The sequence below is a fragment of the Micromys minutus genome (assembly GCF_963924665.1).
Source record: "Micromys minutus genome assembly, chromosome: 15".
NCBI lineage: Eukaryota > Metazoa > Chordata > Mammalia > Rodentia > Muridae > Micromys > Micromys minutus.
In genome coordinates, this window is record NC_137984.1 from 1,557,292 (window position 1) to 1,580,200 (window position 22,909).

At 37.8% G+C, this 22,909-nt stretch overlaps 1 protein-coding gene across 1 annotated transcript in view; it reads left to right on the forward strand.

The window, feature by feature from the left end:
• Nucleotides 1-22,909, forward strand: part of LAMA2 (laminin subunit alpha 2) — a 551,725-nt gene that overhangs the window by 390,291 nt on the left and 138,525 nt on the right. The window contains exons 31-33 of the mRNA XM_080929510.1: nt 2,015-2,101; nt 4,663-4,856; nt 20,611-20,753. Coding sequence (XP_080785636.1) covers nt 2,015-2,101; nt 4,663-4,856; nt 20,611-20,753 — 424 coding nt within the window. The remainder of the gene's footprint in view (nt 1-2,014; nt 2,102-4,662; nt 4,857-20,610; nt 20,754-22,909) is intronic.

Consider the following 22,909-nt stretch of genomic DNA (forward strand, 5'->3'; position numbering starts at 1 on the left):
CCTGGGGCTTGTATTTTTCATAAGACAGTGAACAGAGACATGTAATGTAATAGGTTTAGACAGTGCTTCCAGGAAAAGCATGTAGCTACTGTGTATGTGGGGGGGTGGGGGAGGGTGCACCATTTTCAGTAAGGGTCAACGGCCTCCACAGACAGATGTGACTGGTGCAGAGATGTGAATGAACTGGTAGAAATAGTCTATGGAACAGCTGCAGGATTAGTCCAGCTGAGGGAAAACGGTGCATTGACTCCTCAGCGAACCGCTGCCCCGCCCACAGCTGGCCGAGACCAGGTTAATGCAGCTGACTTAGTGAATTGGAAGAGATAGCATTTCCATGGAGGTCAGAGGAGGCACAATATAGAATGATCTGGTGAACCCACTGAGTGGCTTCTGTGGCATTTAGACATCAGAAAGCAGTTTGAGGGACTGTAAAAGAAGGAGACAACATTGCCTCTGTGAATTCAGCAGAGGACACGGAAGCATAACCATTGACTAAGCTGAGGAAAATAAAGCACATTTTCTCCAGAGTTGAAAATCAGCTTTAGATGTTAGAGTCGACACAGTATTTAACGCCCCTAGGATGAAGCCAGTGACTTAGAGGAGAAATTGGAACCTGAGCTCAAAATTGTGTTAACAGATGAAAAACACAACACAGATCCAGTAAATAAAGCAGGGTAAGAGCAGGGATCAAAACCGGAAAGAAGTTGTTTGCGGGAGACCAGTGGGCTCTGTGATCCAGAGAGGGTCTCACAGAGAACGGACCCTGTAAATTTTACAAACTGTGGTGATGTGTTTGAAACTAGTTTTTATAGGGGAATAGAAACAGGTGGTCCCTAAGAGAGCTGAACAAGGATTTCCAAGCGCTCCTGCAAATGAGATGAGTTGGGGGTGGGGAAAGCTGTGAAGCTGTGAGAAGGAACATAGAACACTACCTGTAAGGGAAGATCCAGCCCTCTATGCTCCTTCCAATACCCCTTTAACACTTGAAGAAAAAATCCAAACTCTGCAACAAAACATATAATTCAACACTTTGTATCAACTCATCTAGAACTGCTACATTCTCATGCAATATTTTAAAGATATTTTATTTATTGAGGAGTATATTATTTTATAGAAATTGATTGTAGTTTAATTCTACAGGCTGGTATCAACTGTACTTAAAATGTTTGTTTCAAAGGGCCTGTGTATGAGTATTAATCAATGTGATGAGCATGGGCATGCAACCACACACAAATTTTCCGTATCAAATTTGAAGTTAAAGACCTGAACACTTGGTAAATTTGTTGGTTACCAGTTTGGGGGGCTAAGATCTAGGGGAGACAAAACAAAAACTCAATTGGTCAGATAATGAGGCCGTGAGTAGTAGTTTCATTTGTTCACACACTTTGCAAAAGTTAAAATCTGGCATTCATTTACAAACCGTGCATTTGAGCTATAATAAGCTCCAACCCTAATGATGCCCAAACCAACAAGTATAATCTTATCATGCACTATTATTTGGGTCTTGGCCTGAAAACAATACTTTCTGTTGCTTCTTTTTATGGAATGACTTGTAAGGTGCCAGACAATGAAATTGGCTTTCTGAAGCATCCCTATTTTACCCAGAGGAAGTTTTCTCTTCTAAATGCTCAAGGTCATCCTGTCTGCTAAGAATGTAGCATTGGTTTGAGCTGTGGTCTGGCTGGGGTATACACATGTGATAGGAAAGGGGACTACAGGGCAATTATCTAAAAGCCCATCAAATAACATATTTTGTTTATTTATGTACATTTCATAAAAAATATTTAAAATTTCAAGATGCTAATAATTTTAAACGTGGTTCCTAATTAACTAACTTTATTATCATTCATTACTAGTTTTAACTGTCTTACCATAAATAAACATTTTATTGTTGTTTATAAGTATATTTATCACACACCTCTAACAAAATGTCCCAGTGTCCTTGGTAATGGGTAGAAATACTGAATTTTATCAAATAAGCAATTAACATGTTCTGTGTTATTTTCTGGTTCAGTTTCAGCCCCTCTTGCATATTGGAAGGTGTGGAAGATTACCGTTGCACAGCCTGCCCAAGGGGGTATGAAGGACAATACTGTGAAAGGTACTGACATCACACATGGGAACATAAAGGGTCATTGCTTTCATGATTTTTCTCATTTAGATTTGAGTAATTACTGCTTCACACATATTTTCATAGCTCTAAAAGTGCTCCTTTAAAAATTGATTTGTCCTAATTTCATGTTGAGAACTTAGTGATCTCAAATAATTTTATGATTATTTAATTTATGTCTTAATACAGAGTTGTGTAATTTTATAAGAATAAATGTCAATGTGTTTCCAAAAATTTTTGGTAGCTGTGGAAATTGAGACATAGGCCACAATGTTCTTAGTTAGCTCGCAGGCCAATAATATCCAGCAATAACTTAAAACATGGTACTTTTCTGTGCGTCTTGACTGTGTACAGGTGGTCATTGTGTATTCTAGAATTACACGATAATGGGGGTAATTAGTCCTATCCAGGAAATATAGTATTTGTTATTGAGCCCCCTTTTTAGTAGGCAATCAATATTCTTCAAAGAAATCAAAAGATTACAGCACCATTAAATTGAATTTAGGTTCCATGCAAATGTTCAGCTAAGGAACACGGCTCTAGACTGAGGGTTTCTCAGGAAGCAAATTCACGTCTTCCAGGTACATATTTACATGAGACCAGGAAGCTAGAAGTTAAAATGGTAACTAGCAGTAGAAGACACCTCAGGGTAACTAATACTATTATTGTGATATACATGTTCTGTTCTTAGTATAATTGATAGCATTCTAATAGTTTCATAACAATTAATACATTTAGCTTAGTTCCAGCAACCAATCTGCATTCCTTTTTTTTTTTTTTCCTGCTTAACATTGTTTTCCTAATCATCATCTGTAAGAGACCATCTCAGTATCCTGCCCAGGTTTCCTCACAGAAATACATATAATTTGCCTGAGAATTTACTACCCCCCCCCCCCATCTTTCTTTGGTGGCTCATAGTCAATAATTAACAAGAGAGAATGGATTACAAAAGTCTAAATCCTCTGCCTCAAAGCAGAACAAATTTTGAGATTTTCTTTATCTTCTAAAATTCTCTGTGTAAGAAAGGTAAGGTTGCCAGTCACCTGAAATCACACTTAACTCACAGGTTTCCTTCCCATAGCCTGTCGGCCCACCTCACCAGAGATTCCTAGGAGCTCCTGAAACCATTAGTCATGTTGTAAACTATAAGAAGTATTTTCTGTTATTCCCTTTCAACTACTTAGGAGTCTCTTTACACAGCCAGCAACGGTTGTATGGATAATGACAATAAAATGAATGGAGAAACTAGATATAGGTTTTGTGAATCCCAATAAAATGTGTGTTTCTAAAATACATTTTCAAAGATCTGTATGTGTTAACTACACATGATACCCAGCACTTTCATACATGTACAGAATTGTGTCCTCATACTGTGCCCATATCAGTGGGAATTAGCAGAGTTTCTGTAGTTTATAATATAAACACTCAAAAATGTTTTCAGTAATTTGGAAGATGCATACGTCATTTGAACTTAGATTACAGATGATACGGTTAGGGTTTTGTTATATCTGCTATGTCCTTTAGGATTATGTTGAAATGAATATTCATTTAATGCCCTTGTAAACACCGGTAGCATCATGACTGAAAGCAACCCTGGGTACCAATGGGATCATCTGTAGCAATTCATAGCATAAGTGATTTTGCTGCACATAACTTTGTAAATTGACATTACCCCTATCTACCAAACCAGCTGGGTAGAAAAGACTAGAAGAATGTGTAGTAAGATCACAATTACTGTCTGATGGCAGAGTGATCACTGAAATCCATCATTTTAATATGCATTAATGTGGAATCAGTAGGAGTTGGCAGTTCATGCAGTTTATGGATGAACAGGGTCACATACTAGCAAACATGAGTGGTTTGAATTGTTTTTGCAATTCTCAAATGTTGTTATAGCTTTGAATTTATCATCTTTAGCATATAAGTGATCAGGTTATAGTTCCCTAAAAAAATGCTCCCATTCAGCTAAATTAAACCAAAGGTCTTGGTTAAATTTTTATTGTAACCTTCCAGATAAATGTGCTGTACTTATGAGAGCTCCCTAAATCATTTAAATCACCTTATGACCTGCCCAGATGCAGTCAGGGTCTAAAACTGCTTATGTTTCTCGATTATCCTGTAATGTAGAAGCCCCTCCCTATACTTTATCTTCATTAGTCTTGTAATGAACCCTTGAAAGATTTACTTGAACCTGCTTAGAATACACTCATTTCATGCACACTTGTTAAGAAGCAATTCCAGTGGATTTATTCAAGTAATACTTTTATCAGACACTTGTTATCGTAAACTGGAATGACAGTGACTAAGCCAAGCCAATTCTCAGCTACTCAGGAGGCTGAGGCAGGAGGATGGCATGTTCAAACTGCTACAAACTGAGTTTTAAGACAAGCCTGGGCAACTGAATACAAAAACAAAAATGAACAGAGATTCAGAGTTTATGTTTTCATATGCAAGACAGGTGCACATACACTTGCATGAGTGCACACACACACACCAGCAGACTTAAAGTTAAGACCCATTAATCTCCGTTCTTTTGTCCTATTTCAATCTAGGTGTGCCCCAGGCTACACTGGCAGCCCAAGCAGCCCTGGAGGCTTCTGCCAAGAATGTGAGTGTGACCCGTATGGCTCCCTGCCGGTTCCCTGTGACCCAGTCACAGGACTCTGCACGTGCCGCCCTGGAGCCACAGGAAGGAAGTGTGATGGCTGCGAGCCCTGGCATGCACGCGAGGGTGCAGAGTGTGTCTGTACGTACACTAACTTAGCTGCTAGTTCTGTGGTCCTGACTTCCACGTCTGCCTCAGTTCCTATGAGCTCCGCATTTCCTTGTTTGCAGTAGCTGGTCCTACGCAGCATCCTTTTGAAGCTCTCTACCCAGCTTCTGCTGCTTGCATGCTGTTTTGTTTTCCTCCCGCTAAGCAAAGAGCTGTGGAAAAATTCTCAGCATGCTTTAGTCAATTCACTGAAGACCTACAACAAGGCTCCTCTAGGCAACTCTTACTCTTGCCCATCTCGGGATTTACCATTTTGCCTATAGTTGGCACTGCCTTTGTGACAGATTAAAGATCCAAATTTATTAAATTTTTAGAATTCTCCTAAATTTGTAATTGGCTGGATAGGCATTTTAAGCCTTGAATTACAACTGAATTTTTCCCCCAGCTTTTACATAATGATTTGCAATTTCTTCTTGAAATATGAACAGGATGTGGTTACAACATGTTCAAGTTTTTAAGTATTTCTACTTACAGAGTAAACAGTGGAAGATGGATTGTTCCTCTCTCTCTTTCCCTCTCTCTCTTCCCCCCTCCACTCCTCCACCCTGACTTCCCCCTATCTGTCTGTCTCTCATGGCACCAGATTCTGGATTCAGTATTGAAATTATATTGAGTTCAGTAGTTTAAATATGTAACACTGATTATTACTTACATCAGTTCAGCTCTAGAATAAGTTCTTTTTAAAGTTAAAGGGAGAATATTGAGCCATGCCAAGCTCTTCTTTACAAAATTTATTTCTTCCCATTTTACTGTGGTATTTACAGATTTTGGTATGTTTGTGGGTGCTGGTGTTCCACATTTTAAGTTCCTACTGCGCCTAATTCTGCTTTGCATTTTAAGAACTTAGGTTGCCCTCCAGCTTTATAAAAAGTTACCTCAAAAGCAAAAGGTGGGATTAAAACTAGGTCAAAATATTCAGACTGGGGGCCATTTGGAAAGATACATTTTAAAAAGAGGGTAGGGACTGAAGAGATGGCTCAGACACTGAGTTTGTGTTGTTCTTTCAAATGATCCAAGTTCCATGTCCAGCATCTACATCAGGGGTCAGAACTGCCTATAACTCTAGCTCTAGGGAATTCAAAGGGCTCTTCTGACCAAAACAGGCACCTACACTCATGTGCACATACCCACACACAAACACACTGCATCCAGAAATAAAAATATTATCAATTTTTGAAACAGGATTTTCTTTGAATTCCAAGTTTCTTTCATGCAAACATGTAATGCTTGAAGTAAATAAGAAGGCCTATGAACATGACCCAGTGTTAGAGCACTAACACCACCCTCACAGAGCCTCCCTTGTGACATTTGCACCTGGATGGGGAATAATAGGTAAAACTAAGAGTGAGGGTTTGGGTGAGGAAAGACTGTAAACAGAAGATGCCAACACACACACACACACACACACATACACACACACACACACACACACACACGTAATCATTGACCCAGGCCAGCAGTAGAACTCCACAGGCCCTTGCCACCAAGCCTCACAATATCAATTCAGTTCTGTGATCCACATGGAAGTTGAGAAGTGGCTTCCACAAGTTGTCCTCTGAGCTATACACATGTGCTACTACACACATGTACACACACACACACACACACACACACACACACAGCAGAAATAAATAATAAATAATTTTTAGTGGGCTGCCAAATATCCCACAACACTGCTTCATTATTGGATAATTTATTTCTCCATCATATATCATGGATATCTAACTAGCTAAGTAACATATAAACATATCTCAATAATCATTGAACTATGAATAATTAATTTATTCATCATGTAGATGTCAACCTGGAAAAAGTAACATGTTTAATGAGGTATATAAAAGTTAAACAGTAACACATTAAAAGTAACAAAAGAACATTTGCTTTAAAAAAAAATGAACTGTGACTTTTCCTATTCAAATTAGCTTCATGCTCTTTTTCTGGTGATTAATCCTTTATTTACATATTGAATAATTGTATCATAAGAGAATGTAACTCATTCCTGCTATATATGTCTATTTTCCACATGCTACATCTGATATTCATTTAAAAAGCACTGAGCCCATGGTGGCAGTCACTTAACTGCTTACTGTCTCTTTGCATTATTCTTGTCGAGCAATGAATGCATTTGCACCTGTTGAGCATGGGGTTCGCCCCTATTATTGTGAACTGGAGATTTTCATTATATTTCAATATTCTTCTGGAATATTATAGTGACTCTTCTCTCATAATAAAATGTTAAATTGTGGAACTTTCTTTGCTATCTATATCTTCTTTCTGCATTATTTTATAGCTATATCATATAAGTGGACATTATTTCTATAGGCTTCCTCCAGGCTTAATGGCTCCCTCTTGCTTCTGTGCCTTTCCTTTCACTCTTCTTTATGTTGGCCCTAAGAACCATTATACAGAACAACTATGGACTTTTCTTCCTTTCTCATCTTTGACAGTTTCTGCAGTTTAGTACAAACATGCTTTGGCTGCTCCCCTCCCTCAGCCCACAGCTCTCAATTCCTACTTCCTGCCCCTGCTTTGAAAGTATCTTAAGAAAACAAGGATCAGTGAGGACGTAACTCTGGCTCATACTCAATTCTCTTTGTAAGAGTCTTCTCTATCCCCAAGCTAAATTAGACCAAAAACCAGAATGGCCTGGTGCATCTTATCTTTGGGGTTTGCTTCATCACATGGGATCACAGTGGGCTTTTACACTGCCCGGGGGTGTGAGTTATGAGAAGGACCTCAGAGCAGAGACAGAATATGAAAAGGAGTAAGAAAAATAAATGTTCATGCTGCTCTCAGTGGGTGTGGTGTTGACTTCGAGAAGAGTGTATCTCTGCTTGGTAGAAACCAGATACTGTCCTGATGGTTTTTTTATATGAATTATGTGAGAATTAAATTGGTTCTCTTTTATTAATTCTTTAAGAAACACAATTTAAATCAACTCACATCAGAAATATAAATGTTTTGGTTTTATCCTTAGGTTTTTTTTTTTTTTTTTTTTTTTTGATTTCTGAATTACTTTTTATCATGTATAGTCATTGAACAAGGTACATTGCTACACAGGACATTTGCATAAAACAATATGACCTAAGATCCACAGATTCACCATTTGTTTAGTAAAATATACAGATTTATGCTATAAAGTTTAGACAACACAGAACAAATGAAGAAATTCTGAGATGCCTCTCACTACCTACATTTCTATAAATGTCTGTTAGTTGTTTAGGAGCATCCTTGACCAATAAGGCAAGCTAAGACTTTACTGTATTTAAAAGGGACTTTCCTCAACCGGGTGTGGTGCTAAATACTTGTAACGAAGCACCTGGGAAATGGAAGAAAGAGATAAGACTATCAGCAGTTCAAGGTCATCCTTGGCTATGTCACAAGTTTGAGGATAACCTGGGCTTTATGAGACCCTGTCTGAGAAAGAATCAACTGGTAGGGGATTGGAGAATCTCCTATAGTATACAATCATTGTATAGATTGTATTTCAATAATAATAATAGTTTATACAATAATCTTTTTAATAGGAAATACAAAGACCCCAGAGTCTCACAGTAAGATGACTTTAGCCCCATCACACTCTACCTAGTCAATAAAAGGCATCACTTCAGATTCTAAGTTCAGATATCAGGCATCCCCTGAAGCACTCCTATACCACAAAGAGCCTCATCATCATAGCAATGTTTAGAGGCTCACCTTGCAGGGACACTTCCCATTTTTTGAGTTCAGTGTTAAAGCATATCTGTAAATGTTACTGAAAGCTGATTCTGGCCTTACCACAGCCCCCTAGGGATTATAATCCAGAGGATTCACATAAGACCCATAGACCATATTGTAGAAGATACGTAAGATTTTGTAATATGAAACATGCTAGGATGAGAAGGGACACAATCAGAGAAACCCACTATTTTCATCAGCATCTTAGATAGGCTTTGCACTGTTGGTTTTTTAAATCATTTTATGGTATTAAAGTTTTTCTATTTATTAATACATGTATTGTATGAGTATGCATATGTGTGTGTACCTATGTACATGTGTGGGTACATAAAGGTATTCATCCAGAGGTCAGAGAACAGCTTACAGAAATTGCTTTCTGTCTTTTCACCTTGTGGAACCAGGTGGTCAGACTCATGTTCTCAGGTTTGGAAGCAAGTCCCTTTGCCTACTGAGCCATCTTGTCAACTCAAGGTCACAGGTTTTTTTTGGGGGGGGGTTGTTTTTGTTTTTGTTTTTTTAGGGGGGCATCTATATGTTTTAAAGATCATATATCTAATTAATTTCAATACTTATTCATCATACATTGTCTAAAGAGGCAGTGCTTCATTGCAGTAGAAAGATTCATTAGGTTGGTGCTTAGGTTAATTTTATAACTTCTTTTTTTCTTATTTCAAAGCATCATTTTTTGGTTGGTTTGGGTTTGTTTGTTCGTTCTTCCATAATATTCACGCAGCCTACTACTGAACTCATCCTAGTCCAAATTTCACAGTTTAAAACAAAAGGAATTACTAAGGACAGCTGGACAATATTTATCCCTTAGGTGTATTTGTACTTCTGAATATTTTATTGTAATTCTCAGAACAGGGTCTCTATTTGGTAACTTAAGTTATATAAATTCATCCTTTCCTCTTATTCATAACTGACATGTCATTTCATAAAATGAAAATACCCACCTAGTCTGAAATTTGGGAACAAATGAGAAATCCATTATATATTCAATGCAAAATAAAATGTGAAACCCAAAAGTTGGTTTGTTCATGTCCCATTTTCTTAAAATGTATAGCTAACAGAATAACACATATGATGTTTAAAATAGACCATGAGTGACAGAGTAAAATATAGAACACTCCTGGGAACTGCAATTAAAATTAGCAACTTTGACAAAATGTTACTCCATAGAATGAACCCAAAATACCATTTCATACCTTATAAAAATCAAATTTGTGCTTATGGTTCTAACTACTGCATAAGAGGTATTTGTGACTTATCTATTTTGTTATTTATATGACAGTTGATTTAAAATGTAGCATATAAGAAGGTACTTCTTATCTTGTATTGCAGTAGCAATTACGAATTTTCTCTGATTTTGCAGTTCTGCAGAGACACAATGAAGGTTCTTTATATCTTGTTTCATATTTATTTCTCTGTTGATGAGGATTCTGTACATGCTATGGAACCCATGTGTAGGTCAGAAGACAGCATGAGGAAGTTTATTCCCTCCTTACACCATGTAAGTTGTGGGAATCAAAATCAGATCATTGAGTTTGGAGGCAATCACACTTAATCACCAGGTCGTCTCACTGGCTCAACATTCTTGTTCTTAATAGCTAGTTGTCAGTACGCATCTCACCATCATAAGACACAAGCCCTTGTCATCGCTAGGATTCTGGTGATCCGTTCTAATCAAAGAGTATTACTAATGACATTTACTCTTTCCTATATACAGGAGTAGGAACACATAGTAGAATGTTGTCATTGTACAAATTCACAGTACTTACCATTCCAAAAGATGATTTTAAAAGATCTCTAGAAGTGATTTCTTAATCTGTGATGTCAAATGTGATCACCATGTATCCTCACCCCTAATACTGTCTCTCCCACCACTTATTTTTCAGTGAGGCTACTTTGCAAAGGCTGGTATGTTTGCCATAGCTTTGCAGAACTTTAAGCCATGCTATGTTGTTCAAAATCAAGGGCAGGGCAGTACTAAGTGTACTAAGGAAGTTTAGGAGCCTTTCTCTACCTATCTCTTTAACTATCAGTACACATTTAGTTTTCTTGTTAACAGTTTCATCTGCATCATTCTGCACTATTGTTGTGTAAAACAGCACTTGTGACAACCCTGTGCCTTCATTTATTAAGGCACTGGACAGTTGATTAATGGAGACTGATGATCACTATTGCTTTTATTTTAGTTAGGGTTTTATGTAGGAATAAACTAAACTCTACTTCAATTTTTCATTTGGAATGAGCCCAAAAGATTTATTGACCACCTTACCCAAAGAAGAGTAGTCTCACACATTGGTTAAAATTAAATAGTTTTTCTAGAGATTATTTCATAATCTCTAGAATGGAAAAGCTACATATTGGAAGTATCTTTATAATAAGGACCTGTGTATTTAGTTTCTTGTTAACTTGACACACACTTGGGTCATTTGGGAAGAGGAATTTACAAGTAAGAAAATGTCTTCATCAGACAGGCCCATAGGAAAGACTTGGGAAAGGCTTTTGGTTGTTGTTTTGGTTTGATTTGATTTATTGTTTGTTTGTTTTTATTAAAGACTGATATGGGAGAGCCCAGCCCACCATGGATGGTGTCATTCTTGGCCAGGTGGGTCTAGGGTGTATAAGAAAACAAACTGAGCAAGCTCTGAAGAACCAATCAGTCAGAAAGAAGCATTCTTCCATGGCTTCTTCTTCCCTTTCTGCCTCCAGCTTCCTGTCCGACTTCTTCTCATGATGGATTATAAACTGTGAGGTGATATTAACACATTCATCCCCAAGTTGCTTTTGATCATTATGCTTAGCTTCTCAATAGAAAACAAGCCAGGATAGAACCTGACTTCTTTTAATGCTTTGACTATTTTTAAAAGCAAGGTATTTTGAACATCTCAACAGTTTTAGATAAAATATTTCCTTGGCTTAGGCTGAATCACACTCTTCCCACTTATCTCTAATTCTTATACTCCATGTATAATTCTTATACTCCATGTCAGTGGCAACCATTTGTAGGATCTCTCTACAAGGCTCTTTCCTTTCTGCGCTCATTCTTTCTACCTCACCAAACTACTGTGAGCATCCTATGAGCTAGTGCTGACAAAGTACTTGCCCACTATGCTGTAACTGTTACGTAGGCAAATGCTATATGGTGTTTGTATGCTTTTACAATTCCATTTTGATTTTTAAGAACTCTATCATCCTTGAACTGCAATAGGCTCATCTTTTCTGCTTTATTTTTCTTCATTGAATCTTACTATGTTTGTTTGTTTTGTATTTTGCTGGTAGGTGTGCAATCATGTCTACCTAATTGTGGAAGGCAGAGAACAATTTGAGATGTTATTTTACCTGAAGTTCTATGTCCTTGTTTTTTGAGACAAGTTCTCTTTGTGGTCCTGGAGTCACTGACTACTCTAAATTGGATGGCCACTAAGCTTAGTACAACTATCTGTCTCTGACTTCCCATCATACCTGGGTTAAGTATGTCCTGAGGATCAAACTCGGGTCCTCATGTTTATGTGGCTAGCACTGTACTGTCTGGGCTCTTTACAAATTTTGTTTTTCATGCCTTACATAATTTGATTTTGTTTAAATTGTATACACATTTGTACTTTACAACTTGTATATGTACAGATTTCTGAATCTCTACCTAAATTCACAATTCTAAAAATATGGGAGATTGTTTTTGTTGTTATCTGAGAAATCAGGGTCCCTCTTGGAATTCTTAGTCTCAATAAAAGGATTTAAGAACAAAGTTAAACAGAAGGCCTGGGATGATTTTATTACAAATAAAAAAGAAAAGAAGAAAAGAGACAAGAAGAGGGAGGAAAAAAGGAAGGAAAGAAGGAAGGGAAAAGGGAAAAAGAAAAGAAAGAAAGAAGGAAAGAAAAAGAAAGATAGATGAGGAGGAAGAAAAGAAGAGGATAGGAAGAAAACTTTAGGGTAGGAACACTGTGATTTTCAACAGTATCCCAGAGGAGGAGAATATAAAAGAGAAAGAAACAAAGCAATGCTGCTTGAGCTTAAGACAGCAAGGATGCTAGCCACTAGGTAAATGGGCAGCCACACAGCAGGGAGGTGGGCTTTGAAGAAAGAGTAAAGCCTACAATACCAGGAAAAGCAGAGTGAGGCTCTGCTGGGCATCAGAAAGAAAAAGACAGGAGAGAAGGAAAAAGAGTCCGGATTCAGAAAGGCAGTCTGACCCAGCAAAGTCTCACAGTGCCTCATAGGAACTGTTCAAAATGGTAGGAATGCTGGGAGAATAAAGTAGACCAACTCCTTAGGGACAATTTTCCTGCCTCCATAATAAGGCTTGAGGTGAACCTGCCTCCCTTAGCTAGGTCATTTGACCTGACCAACTGTATTAACTCTAAAAAAGGAGACAATGAATACATGTTTCTGCCTAGAGGTGGAGGGTAGGAGGTAACACTTTCTCTTAATGGGCCTTTCCATGCTATTCTAACAATTACCAAATACTTTTTCCTCTTAAAAAAGAAATAATAAGTGAATAAACCTTTTAAATATGCCTGAAATCAAATCTTATTACAAACTCTTAAATGATGAAGTATTACACCGAATCTGTTTTTAATAAATCCACAATTGGGGAATAGAAAGTTTACTTGTTTCTTAAGACAGGGATTTCACCACAGGTTGCCTTTGTGTTCTCCATGTATCCCAGGCTGGCTTTGAACTCACAAGCCTCCTGCCTATTTACCTAGAATACAATGGTTGCAAATATGAATTATCTGTCCTGCTTGAAGGTTCCTATTTCAAGTGACTAAGGGACGGGAAACACACACACACATACACACACAATCAGATCAACATATCAGTGTCTTTCAGGTTTCCTAATTAATTTAACATATATATATATATTATGCATACATTTTATCTTTTGTTAAAAATGTGAGTTTAGATTCACTTATCCCTAGTTGATCTGAACAGACAATTTATGTATCTCTATCTAAAATGAGTTAAAGACTTTGGCCTTTTCTAAGAAATCAGTGTGCTCATTTCTGCTTCAGCTTCCTTGTTTTAAATGTGGTTTCTAAATTTTTTTGTGATAGTAAGCCAGTAATTATTATGCATGGGGGATTCTGGTAGAAATGCAATATTTTGCACTAATTGCTAACAGAAAGATGTGTAATATCGGCTACATGGTTTGCCCCTTCAGTGTGCCCAGCTGTAACGATCTAGATTTAGTACTGCATTTGTTAATATTAGACACAAATTTATCCTGACACTTTTATAGGCAAAGACTCGGAAACATTTAGTCATGTAGAATCTAATCATAGTCTTGAAATATTTGCTCTTACTCTCATGCATTTTCGGCAAGCTCTAGCTTTATAAGCATCTCTGTATTATTGAATTAGGAGAATGGTTTAGAGAGGTTTGGAGGGTGTCCTGATTATGAGATAGCTATTAATTTACCCAGCAGTCTTGGCTGTCAGAGAACTGTTCTTTATAGAAGGAGAATACCTCATGTGTCTCTATGCTCTTCAGATCTCCCTATCTGAGTGAATTTAATTTTTCATTTGCATTCCTATTGCCATACGCTTCATACACTTTAAGATCAGGTAAAAGTAGTGTGTGGCATAGTAAAATGTTGTGTGTAAGAATAAAATGGCAAGCTATTGTGTAAATGGTAGCCCCACCAATGTATACACCTTAAAACTCCATGACTGAGTTGGGTAGAAGCTTTGAAAAATCCCCCATGGTGGTTACAGTCACAAGTCTGTTTGAACCATTCAGACAGATGTGAATGTAATGCCTGACGTTTACTACAAAACTTACTTTCACTTATAGAAATTTGCTTTACTTTGTTCCTTAAAAAGCAAATACAGTGATCATAACATAGGAACAAATAGTAAACCTTTGGGTCCAGAGACATAAAATGGCACCAATGAGTTCTTGGAAAGGCAATTAAGTGAGTTTCATTCCAATAACTGAAGAGGAGTCAAAATTGATTGGGAGATGTAGAAAAACTCAGTCTTTGTAGACGTTTTTGGCTCATCAATGTGTCTGTGGTATTTCCCAGAATACCAGACCTACTTCTACATTCTAGACCTCAGGTTGTTCTTATATGAAATAAGTGGGGGGAAAAGCATGGATCCTTTTCTTCAAAATTTCAGGAGCCACCCAGTAAAGATCCTTCAGCAATATTATAAGAAACAATATAGTCTGATTCACTCTTGTAAATAAATAAAGTATATCAAAATAAATAAATTATAGAAAGGACAATCAAAGGATCCCTGATGAATAAACAGCCCTAGAAAGCATAGAGAGACAGTGTGCTAAATATCTTCTAAGACTAAAAAAACATCAAATTGCCACTGATATTCCAGAAACAGCTTTTGTAAATTCAACTTGGCTGGAATGAAATGGAACTTAGCTCAATGAAAAAGGTATCTTCATGTTTGTTTCATGTATATGTGTGTACATTTGTATACATGTATATGTGTGTATACATACATATGTGTATGTATATGTGCACATACATGTGCATGTATGGGACTGGGAATAGAACCCAAGGCTATTTATGGACTTGGAAGAACTCTCCCATGCTCCCAGTCTCTGAATGAGGCAAACCTGAGATTAAATACTAGGCAACAGAGAATTTGAATGTAAATCTTTGAATCCTTGAGACTGAGACCTAACCCTAAAACATAGTCATTTGTTACACTCTGTGGATTAGAATCTATTGCAAAGCCAGTCAAAAACTGAGAGGAAGATAGACTTGCCTCTCAATGATACTAAACACAAAGAGGTTGTTTTCCTGTTCAATCCACTGAGAAGTGCACATCTTGGTCTACCACGCATGTTCCTTCCTAGTCAACATCACCTGCTGCTTTCCTTTGCGCTGTCTTCATTACAGAAGCTTTTTCTGTGTCACCAGTAAATAACAATACAGCCATGTACTCACTGAGACAGCTATCTTTAAGAGTGCATTTTAGTTTTTTACTGATTAAGTTAATTGATAGTTTCATTTTGTTTATTCTGTATAATATATCTTGATCACTCTCTCTCCAAGCTCTCTTTTCTTTCCCTCTGAGCCTGTAAGCTCTTTCCTTACTGTCTGTTTCTTGAGGATTTAAGATTTCGGTTCCATTTTGTGCTTAAGCCATTTAAGTAAACCAGAGACATCTGTGTGATCACTAAGTTGGAACTATTTTTTCTGGTCTGGTGGGATCACTAGAGGGTACACACCTGAAAGTAATCATTCCCCCTTTCCTGAATATATCAGTAGGTAATAATTCAGCAGTGTAGGACAAGGCCTATTGAGTCCCTCCTGGATCATGCCTGTTGAGGACAGCTGCAATTGACCCAGTGCAGCCAGCCACATGTTTTGAGAGTCTGCAACTACAATGGCTGTATGTGACCCAAAGATGGTGTTCTGCTGCCCTTCTCCTTGTCTTCTGGCTCTGGGATTCACTAAGCTTCTCTTCTCCATGTTCTCTGACCAGTGGAGGGAATGCCATATGTTATCTTATTTAGATCTGAACACTCAATTCTTACTTCTCAGCATCTTTTATAGCCAAGACTTTTTTTATAACCATAGTTATAAAAAACTCTGGAAACACAGAGTTCTCTGATTATGGCTGAGAATGATAATTATCTATGGATATAAACAAATACATTTAGAATGTAGTTCAATGCTATATCAATTTAGTTAAACAACACATTTTTGTTCCCCCATAGGGGCTATGACCTCTTCAACTGTGGGCTTTTGAGTGGTTATAGAACCAGATATTAATTATCTCCTCTTCCCCGACTGCCTGCATAGCACCTTCCAGCACTATGGAAGCTAAGCCAGCAGGGAGGGAATTGTCAGCTCAGTCCCAAGTTTGTTCATGTAGTTACTCTGCACCATGTCTCTTATCATCTAGTTCTGGAGGGTGACCAAGAAGAATGACAAGAGTCTACAATACTTTGGAGAACTTTATTCTTTGATGTTCTCTAGACTCTAAAGTCTCCCTAACCAAATACTCATAAAGAGATGTACTACACCTGGCATTGTGATTTTGTGTAACAACCCATAGCTTCTAGACAGAATGTTTTCCTGGTGTGAAGGACTCTCCTTTCTAACAGTTTTAACATGAACCTTGTTTGTTTGGTTAATTTGTTTAATTACAGGATAGTAGACTTTCATTGGCTTTTTCACACTAGGTTTTATTTAACCCTCCCCTCACCTTCTTGGTATATTCTTTCATCCTGTTCCTCTTTAACCTTCTATTCCCAGCCTTCCCCTTGCTACCTAATGTTATATTATCTCCCCTTCCTCGAGATTTGTGAAAATTAGAGATTAGAAGCTTAGATCCAGAGATTAAGGAGAAACACAATGTCTGTTTTTTCCTTGTCTGGGCCATCTCATTTGTTATAATATTTTTCTGCTTTCATCCACTTACCTTCAAATTCCATATCATTTTCCTTTGTATCTGAATGCAGTTCTATTGTGTAATTTGCCACATTTTGATTATTTATTCACCAATTGGTTGATATCTAAACTGATTCTGTCCCTTAGCTATTCTGAGTTGAGAAGCAATAAAAACAGATAAACAAATATTTCAGTTGTGGGGCATAAACCTCTCTAGGTATGTTGCCAGGAGTATCATAAGAACAAGCACCCGTCTTGAGTTTAGATAGCTTCTGCACTGACAAGGATATTATATTTTCCTCCAACTGTTGTTCTTATCCTGTTCTGAATTCCTTATGCATCTGTGTGGCTCTTTGCCATCAAACATACCATTCTCCCATTCAAACTTTTCCTGTGTCACCAACACCTTTCTCCCTCATGTCCACAACACCTATCTCCTTGTTTTTCCTTTTTTTTTTTCATGAAGATGCATAGTTATGCCATACTAGCCCCTGTCATTCTCATCCAAAACGTTTTTTTATCCTTCTCTAACCAAGATAACAATGTGCAAACTGTGTACAATGTCCCAGACACAGTGGCAAAGATTGTTATCATAGATGTTTAATCTCCTATCTGCTTAATCTATTCCACCTTTGATCACTCAGTTTCCAGAGTAAGGACACAGAACCTTTATTATTATAATAAGCCTTAATCAGCAACAGAGCTAGGCAGATATCTACCCTCTAATCTATTAGAATCTATTTTCCTTGGCTGGAGAGATGCCTCAGTAGTTAAAAGCACTGACTGCTCTTCTAAAAGTGTTGAGATCAATTGCCAGCCACCACATGGTGGCTCACAACCGTCTTTAATGGGATCCATTGTCCTATTCTGGTGTGTCTAAAGATAGCCACAGTGTACTCACATATATAAAAGAAATAAATCTTTTTTTAAAAAATCTATTTCCCTTTTGATAACCCCAAGTTATCACTTACTAAGATTTATCTTAGCTGCATTTAACTCCAGTTGGCCAATCCTCCATGTTTTCATGACTCATCTAACTCATAGTGTCTTTCTTCTCTCCACCGTCTTCCTTTGTGGACTCCCAAGTCTAGGAATCCAAAAGCTGCACTTAACTCTCTTTTGCTCTGTTATTGGCTGTAGGCATCTTTATTCACCAATCAGAATAACTTGGAGCAAGGCTATGTAGAGTCACTTGGGTACATGAAGACTCTCTCATTTCTGGGGGTAACCAGTCCTTGGGTTGTCAATATTTAGGATTATAATATAAGCAAAAGATCAAATCTCAACAAAAGATGTTTAAAGTCTACTCTAAGATCAAGGATGAACAACTTATAAATATGTAAACAATAAAATATAATAACCAGTACACAATAGTTAACATAATAGTTAAATTATTAAAACATGAAGAAGTGAGTTGTGACTTATTAGCTCACTTAACAATAACTTCAGTAGTCATGTCTCCCTCCTCAGAAAATCACACATTTAATCTGAAGGCTTATGAACCAAGGGGGTGAAGTTGAAATTTCCAGACAGATGAAATAGCAAGAAAAGTAACCTCCTTCTTTGGAAACTGCACATTCCCACAATTCCATATGGCACACTCTTTCAAAACCCTGCCTTCAAGAATCAACTGGAATCTTTTAGAAGTACTCATGGCTGAGTTTTTTCATGGACATATTGAACCCAATCTTAAGAGATAGAAAGGGGAAGGCCCAGGTCAGATCACACTGTAAATCCTTGTGATTCTACTGTGTACCCCAAGTTAAGAACCTCTGGTCCCCATCAGACTGTCCAGTCTTTCCTATGTGTGTTATATAAATTTTTTTTCAAACACAGCCTGTGACTTGTGGGCTGGAATAGATATGCCCAAGGCTCTGCTTGTTTCTTAAGCTGGAAGATGATGCTAAGACTCCTGATCTACCTGTTACTTCAGTGCTGTACCCAAACCTGCAGTATCGGTGTCCCTTTTAAGCTTGTCAGTCAGGGAAGTACATTTCAACATAAGTATCAGAAAGCATGGCATCCCATCACCTCCAGAATCAGAAACCCAAAAGGTTGCCTTATCTCTGAAATTCTAAAAACTTTTCCAGTGGTCCAGAAGCCAAATGGAATCTGAGAACCACATTGGGGATCTTTATATCTTCGTACCAACCAGCATTTCATCATCTCTTGCCATATGATTTATACAAAAGCTGACTGCTGGCAGGTCTCCTGAAGCTCGAATTGTCCAAGGTGTGAAGAAGCCACTGCCCTTTCATCCTCTTACTTTGTTTCCATGATGCAAAAATTCTCTTTCCTTCTATTAGGAACAGTAAGAGACATGGTTCTAGCTCTCAACTTCTGCCCCTGCCTCCTGAGACTTGTTCACTCACTTGTAAAATGTCAGGAACTTGCAGAGCAACTCAGATGACATGCTACACTTGTACTGGCCACCCACAAGGAACTGATTTATTAAAAGCCCTGCTGGGGCCGTAAGATCCCTGGGAAGGGATATGGCAGCTTACCTCTAACTGCTTGTTCTATCAAAAAAAAAAAAAAATTGCCCTCTGTATTTCTTTCCCTTTGTTTATGAGCTTCTGTTAATTGTTTCCTCTCCATTAACTGCTCAGGGAAGTGCTGTTTAGAGAACTAATTGAATTCTTGCCAGTCTGGGGCATGAGCCAATCATGTTCCAGAACTCAGTGATATCTATGTTATATATTTTTCTCTCTTCTAAGATGGCTATGGTTTTGATCTATCGACAGACTGGAAGACAGAATTTGTATCTGTTTATGTGGATTTTTGTGTACAGCATAATTATGGCATTCTGTGCTTCTTGTTGTAAAGATGCATGCCTTACTCTACCATGTCAAACTAAACTGTGCAAAATGTGGGGATAGAGATGAAGGTTGGTTGCTAGTATTTACATAGCACTCGAGGTGCCTTGGGTTCCTGTGCGACATACGCAAGGCATAGCAGCTCATGCCTGTAATTTAAACACCAGAAGGTAGAATCCAGAAGACCAGAATCTCTGACAGTTTGCTGACCAGCCATCCTATCCCAAATCATAACCCCTGGTTCAGTGAGAGTACTTAACATTGACCTCTGACCCCCACAAGCACACAGAATACCCACATGTACATCTGCTCCTGTACGTACATGCGCACACACTCAATCCAATGCAAAATCTTTTTAATATGTATCAAGATAGTACTTACATAGCTTCTTTTCATAGTCCATGAAGCCTTTGCAGAAGAAATTGCTACTGATGCTCTGTTGTACCATGAAGGATGAACAGCATGTTGGGTATGGAGAACATTCCAGTGCAAAGTTCTCATGGATTTACTTTCTGTGTCTTGCCTTTTCCTTTACTAGTTCTGCAATATGCTCCCCCCCCCCGCCCCCAATGCAAGTTCCATTTGCTCTTCTTTGGTTTCTCTGTCATTCGGTTCTGCATAATAGATATGACTTGCTCTTGTGCTGTTCTCATTCTTCGTCAGTTGTCATCAGTGTGATAATATTAACTATCTGAGATGCTGCATCTCATCATCATTCATAGAGTTATGCTTGGACCACAAACTGTTACATAGCCAGGATCTTTGAACATTTAGCTGAAGTGTTCAACATGAGCAAATGTTCTTTGTTCTTCCCCTTTCACAGTTTGTGGAGACGGGTGCACAGGCCTTCTTCTTGGTGACCTGGCTCGTCTAGAGCAGATGGCCATGAATATCAACCTCACCGGCCCACTGCCTGCTCCATATAAAATTCTGTATGGTCTTGAAAATATGACTCAGGAACTCAAGGTAGGTGTGGGCCCGAATAGCAGCAGTTCTAGAGGCTGAGGTGAACGAGGTGTCCCAAACAGTCTTTGCCATCATTTGTCCATGTTCTTTTACTTCTCCAAATCAGGAAAGCAAATGCAGGAAAGGAACACCTAAACTGGTCTTCCAAACTGGAGAACTGTACTATGCAGATTGCCATTAAAGACAAATATTCTCTATCCTCTGTGTTTGTTGTAAATCAGTTTTATTATGTGACTTAAATATGTGAAAACATAAAATCAGGTATGTACCCCTTATAGCTCCATAAAATCAAAACAAATTAATCCTTACAAAAGTCTGTAAAACCAATAAAATTCAAATTAAAAGCATTAATCTAAAGTAATATGATTTTGGCTGAAAGTAAATTGCTTCTTGCAAAGAGACTATGATATTGACTACATCTCTACTGCTTCTGACCTCTCTGCAAGTGGCAGGTAGTTTACTCAGTTCTTCATTTCTACAGTAGGACTGAACCACCCCCTTTAAAGGGCCCTGAAGTGTCAAGTGCACACAACTTATGCACTGAAATTGACCTTTGACCCATGCAAAGGCAAGTCATTAGATCAAGGCCTACCTAGCATTGAACTCCTAGTTTTATATCCTGGGATCCAGGAAAGCTTTTGCTCTTTAATATTCCTGAGAAAACAAATTGATCAAAATGTTGTGCAGCTTTGAAAGTCATTAGGAAGGTACCAATTAAAAGCATTCTAAACTGTTCTAAAACTCTAGCTTTCAATTTGTGAATGGCTAGTAAGTAACATTTAGAAATTAACATGATTTATGTAGGGTGAGAAGTCGTTACTCATATGTTGTCACCCAGTTCTCAAGGACTTGAGAAGCCATAGGGTCCCCATAGGGTCCCTGGTTGCACTCCGGCCCCCTGTATATGTCTTAACTGCTCTGATTTTCCCACACACTCAGGAAGTTTACAAAGATTTTCTGCTGCTTAAGGAAAAAAAGTAGTTAAACAGCCAGGGATGGAGTTGTGTACTCTTTCAATCCCAGTACTTGGAAGGCAGTGCCAGGTGAATCTCTTATGAGTTCGAGGCCAGCCTGGTCCAGAAAGCAAGTGCGATGATAGTCAAGGCCACACAGAGAGACCCTGTCTAAAAAATAAAACAAAACAAAAAAAAAAAAAAAAAACAAAAAAAAAAAGCAGGAAAGAAAAACAAGAGAGGAGGGGGAAGGAGAAAGAGAAGGGGAGGAAAAGGAGAGAAGGGGAGGAAAAGGAGAAAAGGGGGAAAGAAAAAGCAAAATAAAATTTAAATAGTGGAATAATAATATGCCATTAACAAAAATGCATACTTAACACATACCTTCTAAAAATTTTAAATACCAAAAAAAAAAAAAGAAGAAGAAAAAGGAAAAAATGGGTGAAACTGGTGAGAGCACAGGTTTGTTTGCTAGCACCTGGATGGCAGAGGCAGTTGTAATCGGATGAGATGTGCGAAGTGCTGGTAAGAAAGGAGGAAATCTTTACTTCATTCACTGACTGGTAGTTGTGCTTTTCTAGGGAATATATTCTTTAGTATTTTTTCATCATCACCATTGCCAATGGCAATAAAAAGAACTAACATTTCATGAAAATTTATATAATGCAAATAGGAAAAACATTAAAGGTCTTTGATTACTATGAATAGTATGAATAAGATAATATTGTTGATTTGGTTCATATTTTCAAGATATAATCATGTTACATAAGTGTATATGGAACAGAATGCCTGGTTTTGTTTTGTTTTGTTTTTTCTTCTGTTTTGGAATCTGAAAACTGTGTGATGAATGTGCTTCTACATTAAAGTAGCTTTGTCTACTGTCCTGTGGTGGGGGGATTGTAAATATATTATAATATGTGACAACTAAACCCAAGAAAGGGACTTTTGATGAACTGCGTATGCTTCCCTAAGCATCTATATTAAAACTGTATCTTAGTCTATTTGATTGCCCTAACAAAATGCCATAACTAGCATATAAACAATAGGAATGCTAGTGTAACACTCCTGCTAGCTGGAAAGCCCAAGTTGAAGGCAGACTCATTTCTGGAAAGGGCTCATTCCTTGTATATGTATGGCTACTTGTTGTTGGCCCATATACTAGAAAGGAATAGTGAGTTCTCTGGGTATGTTTTAGAGGGTACAATC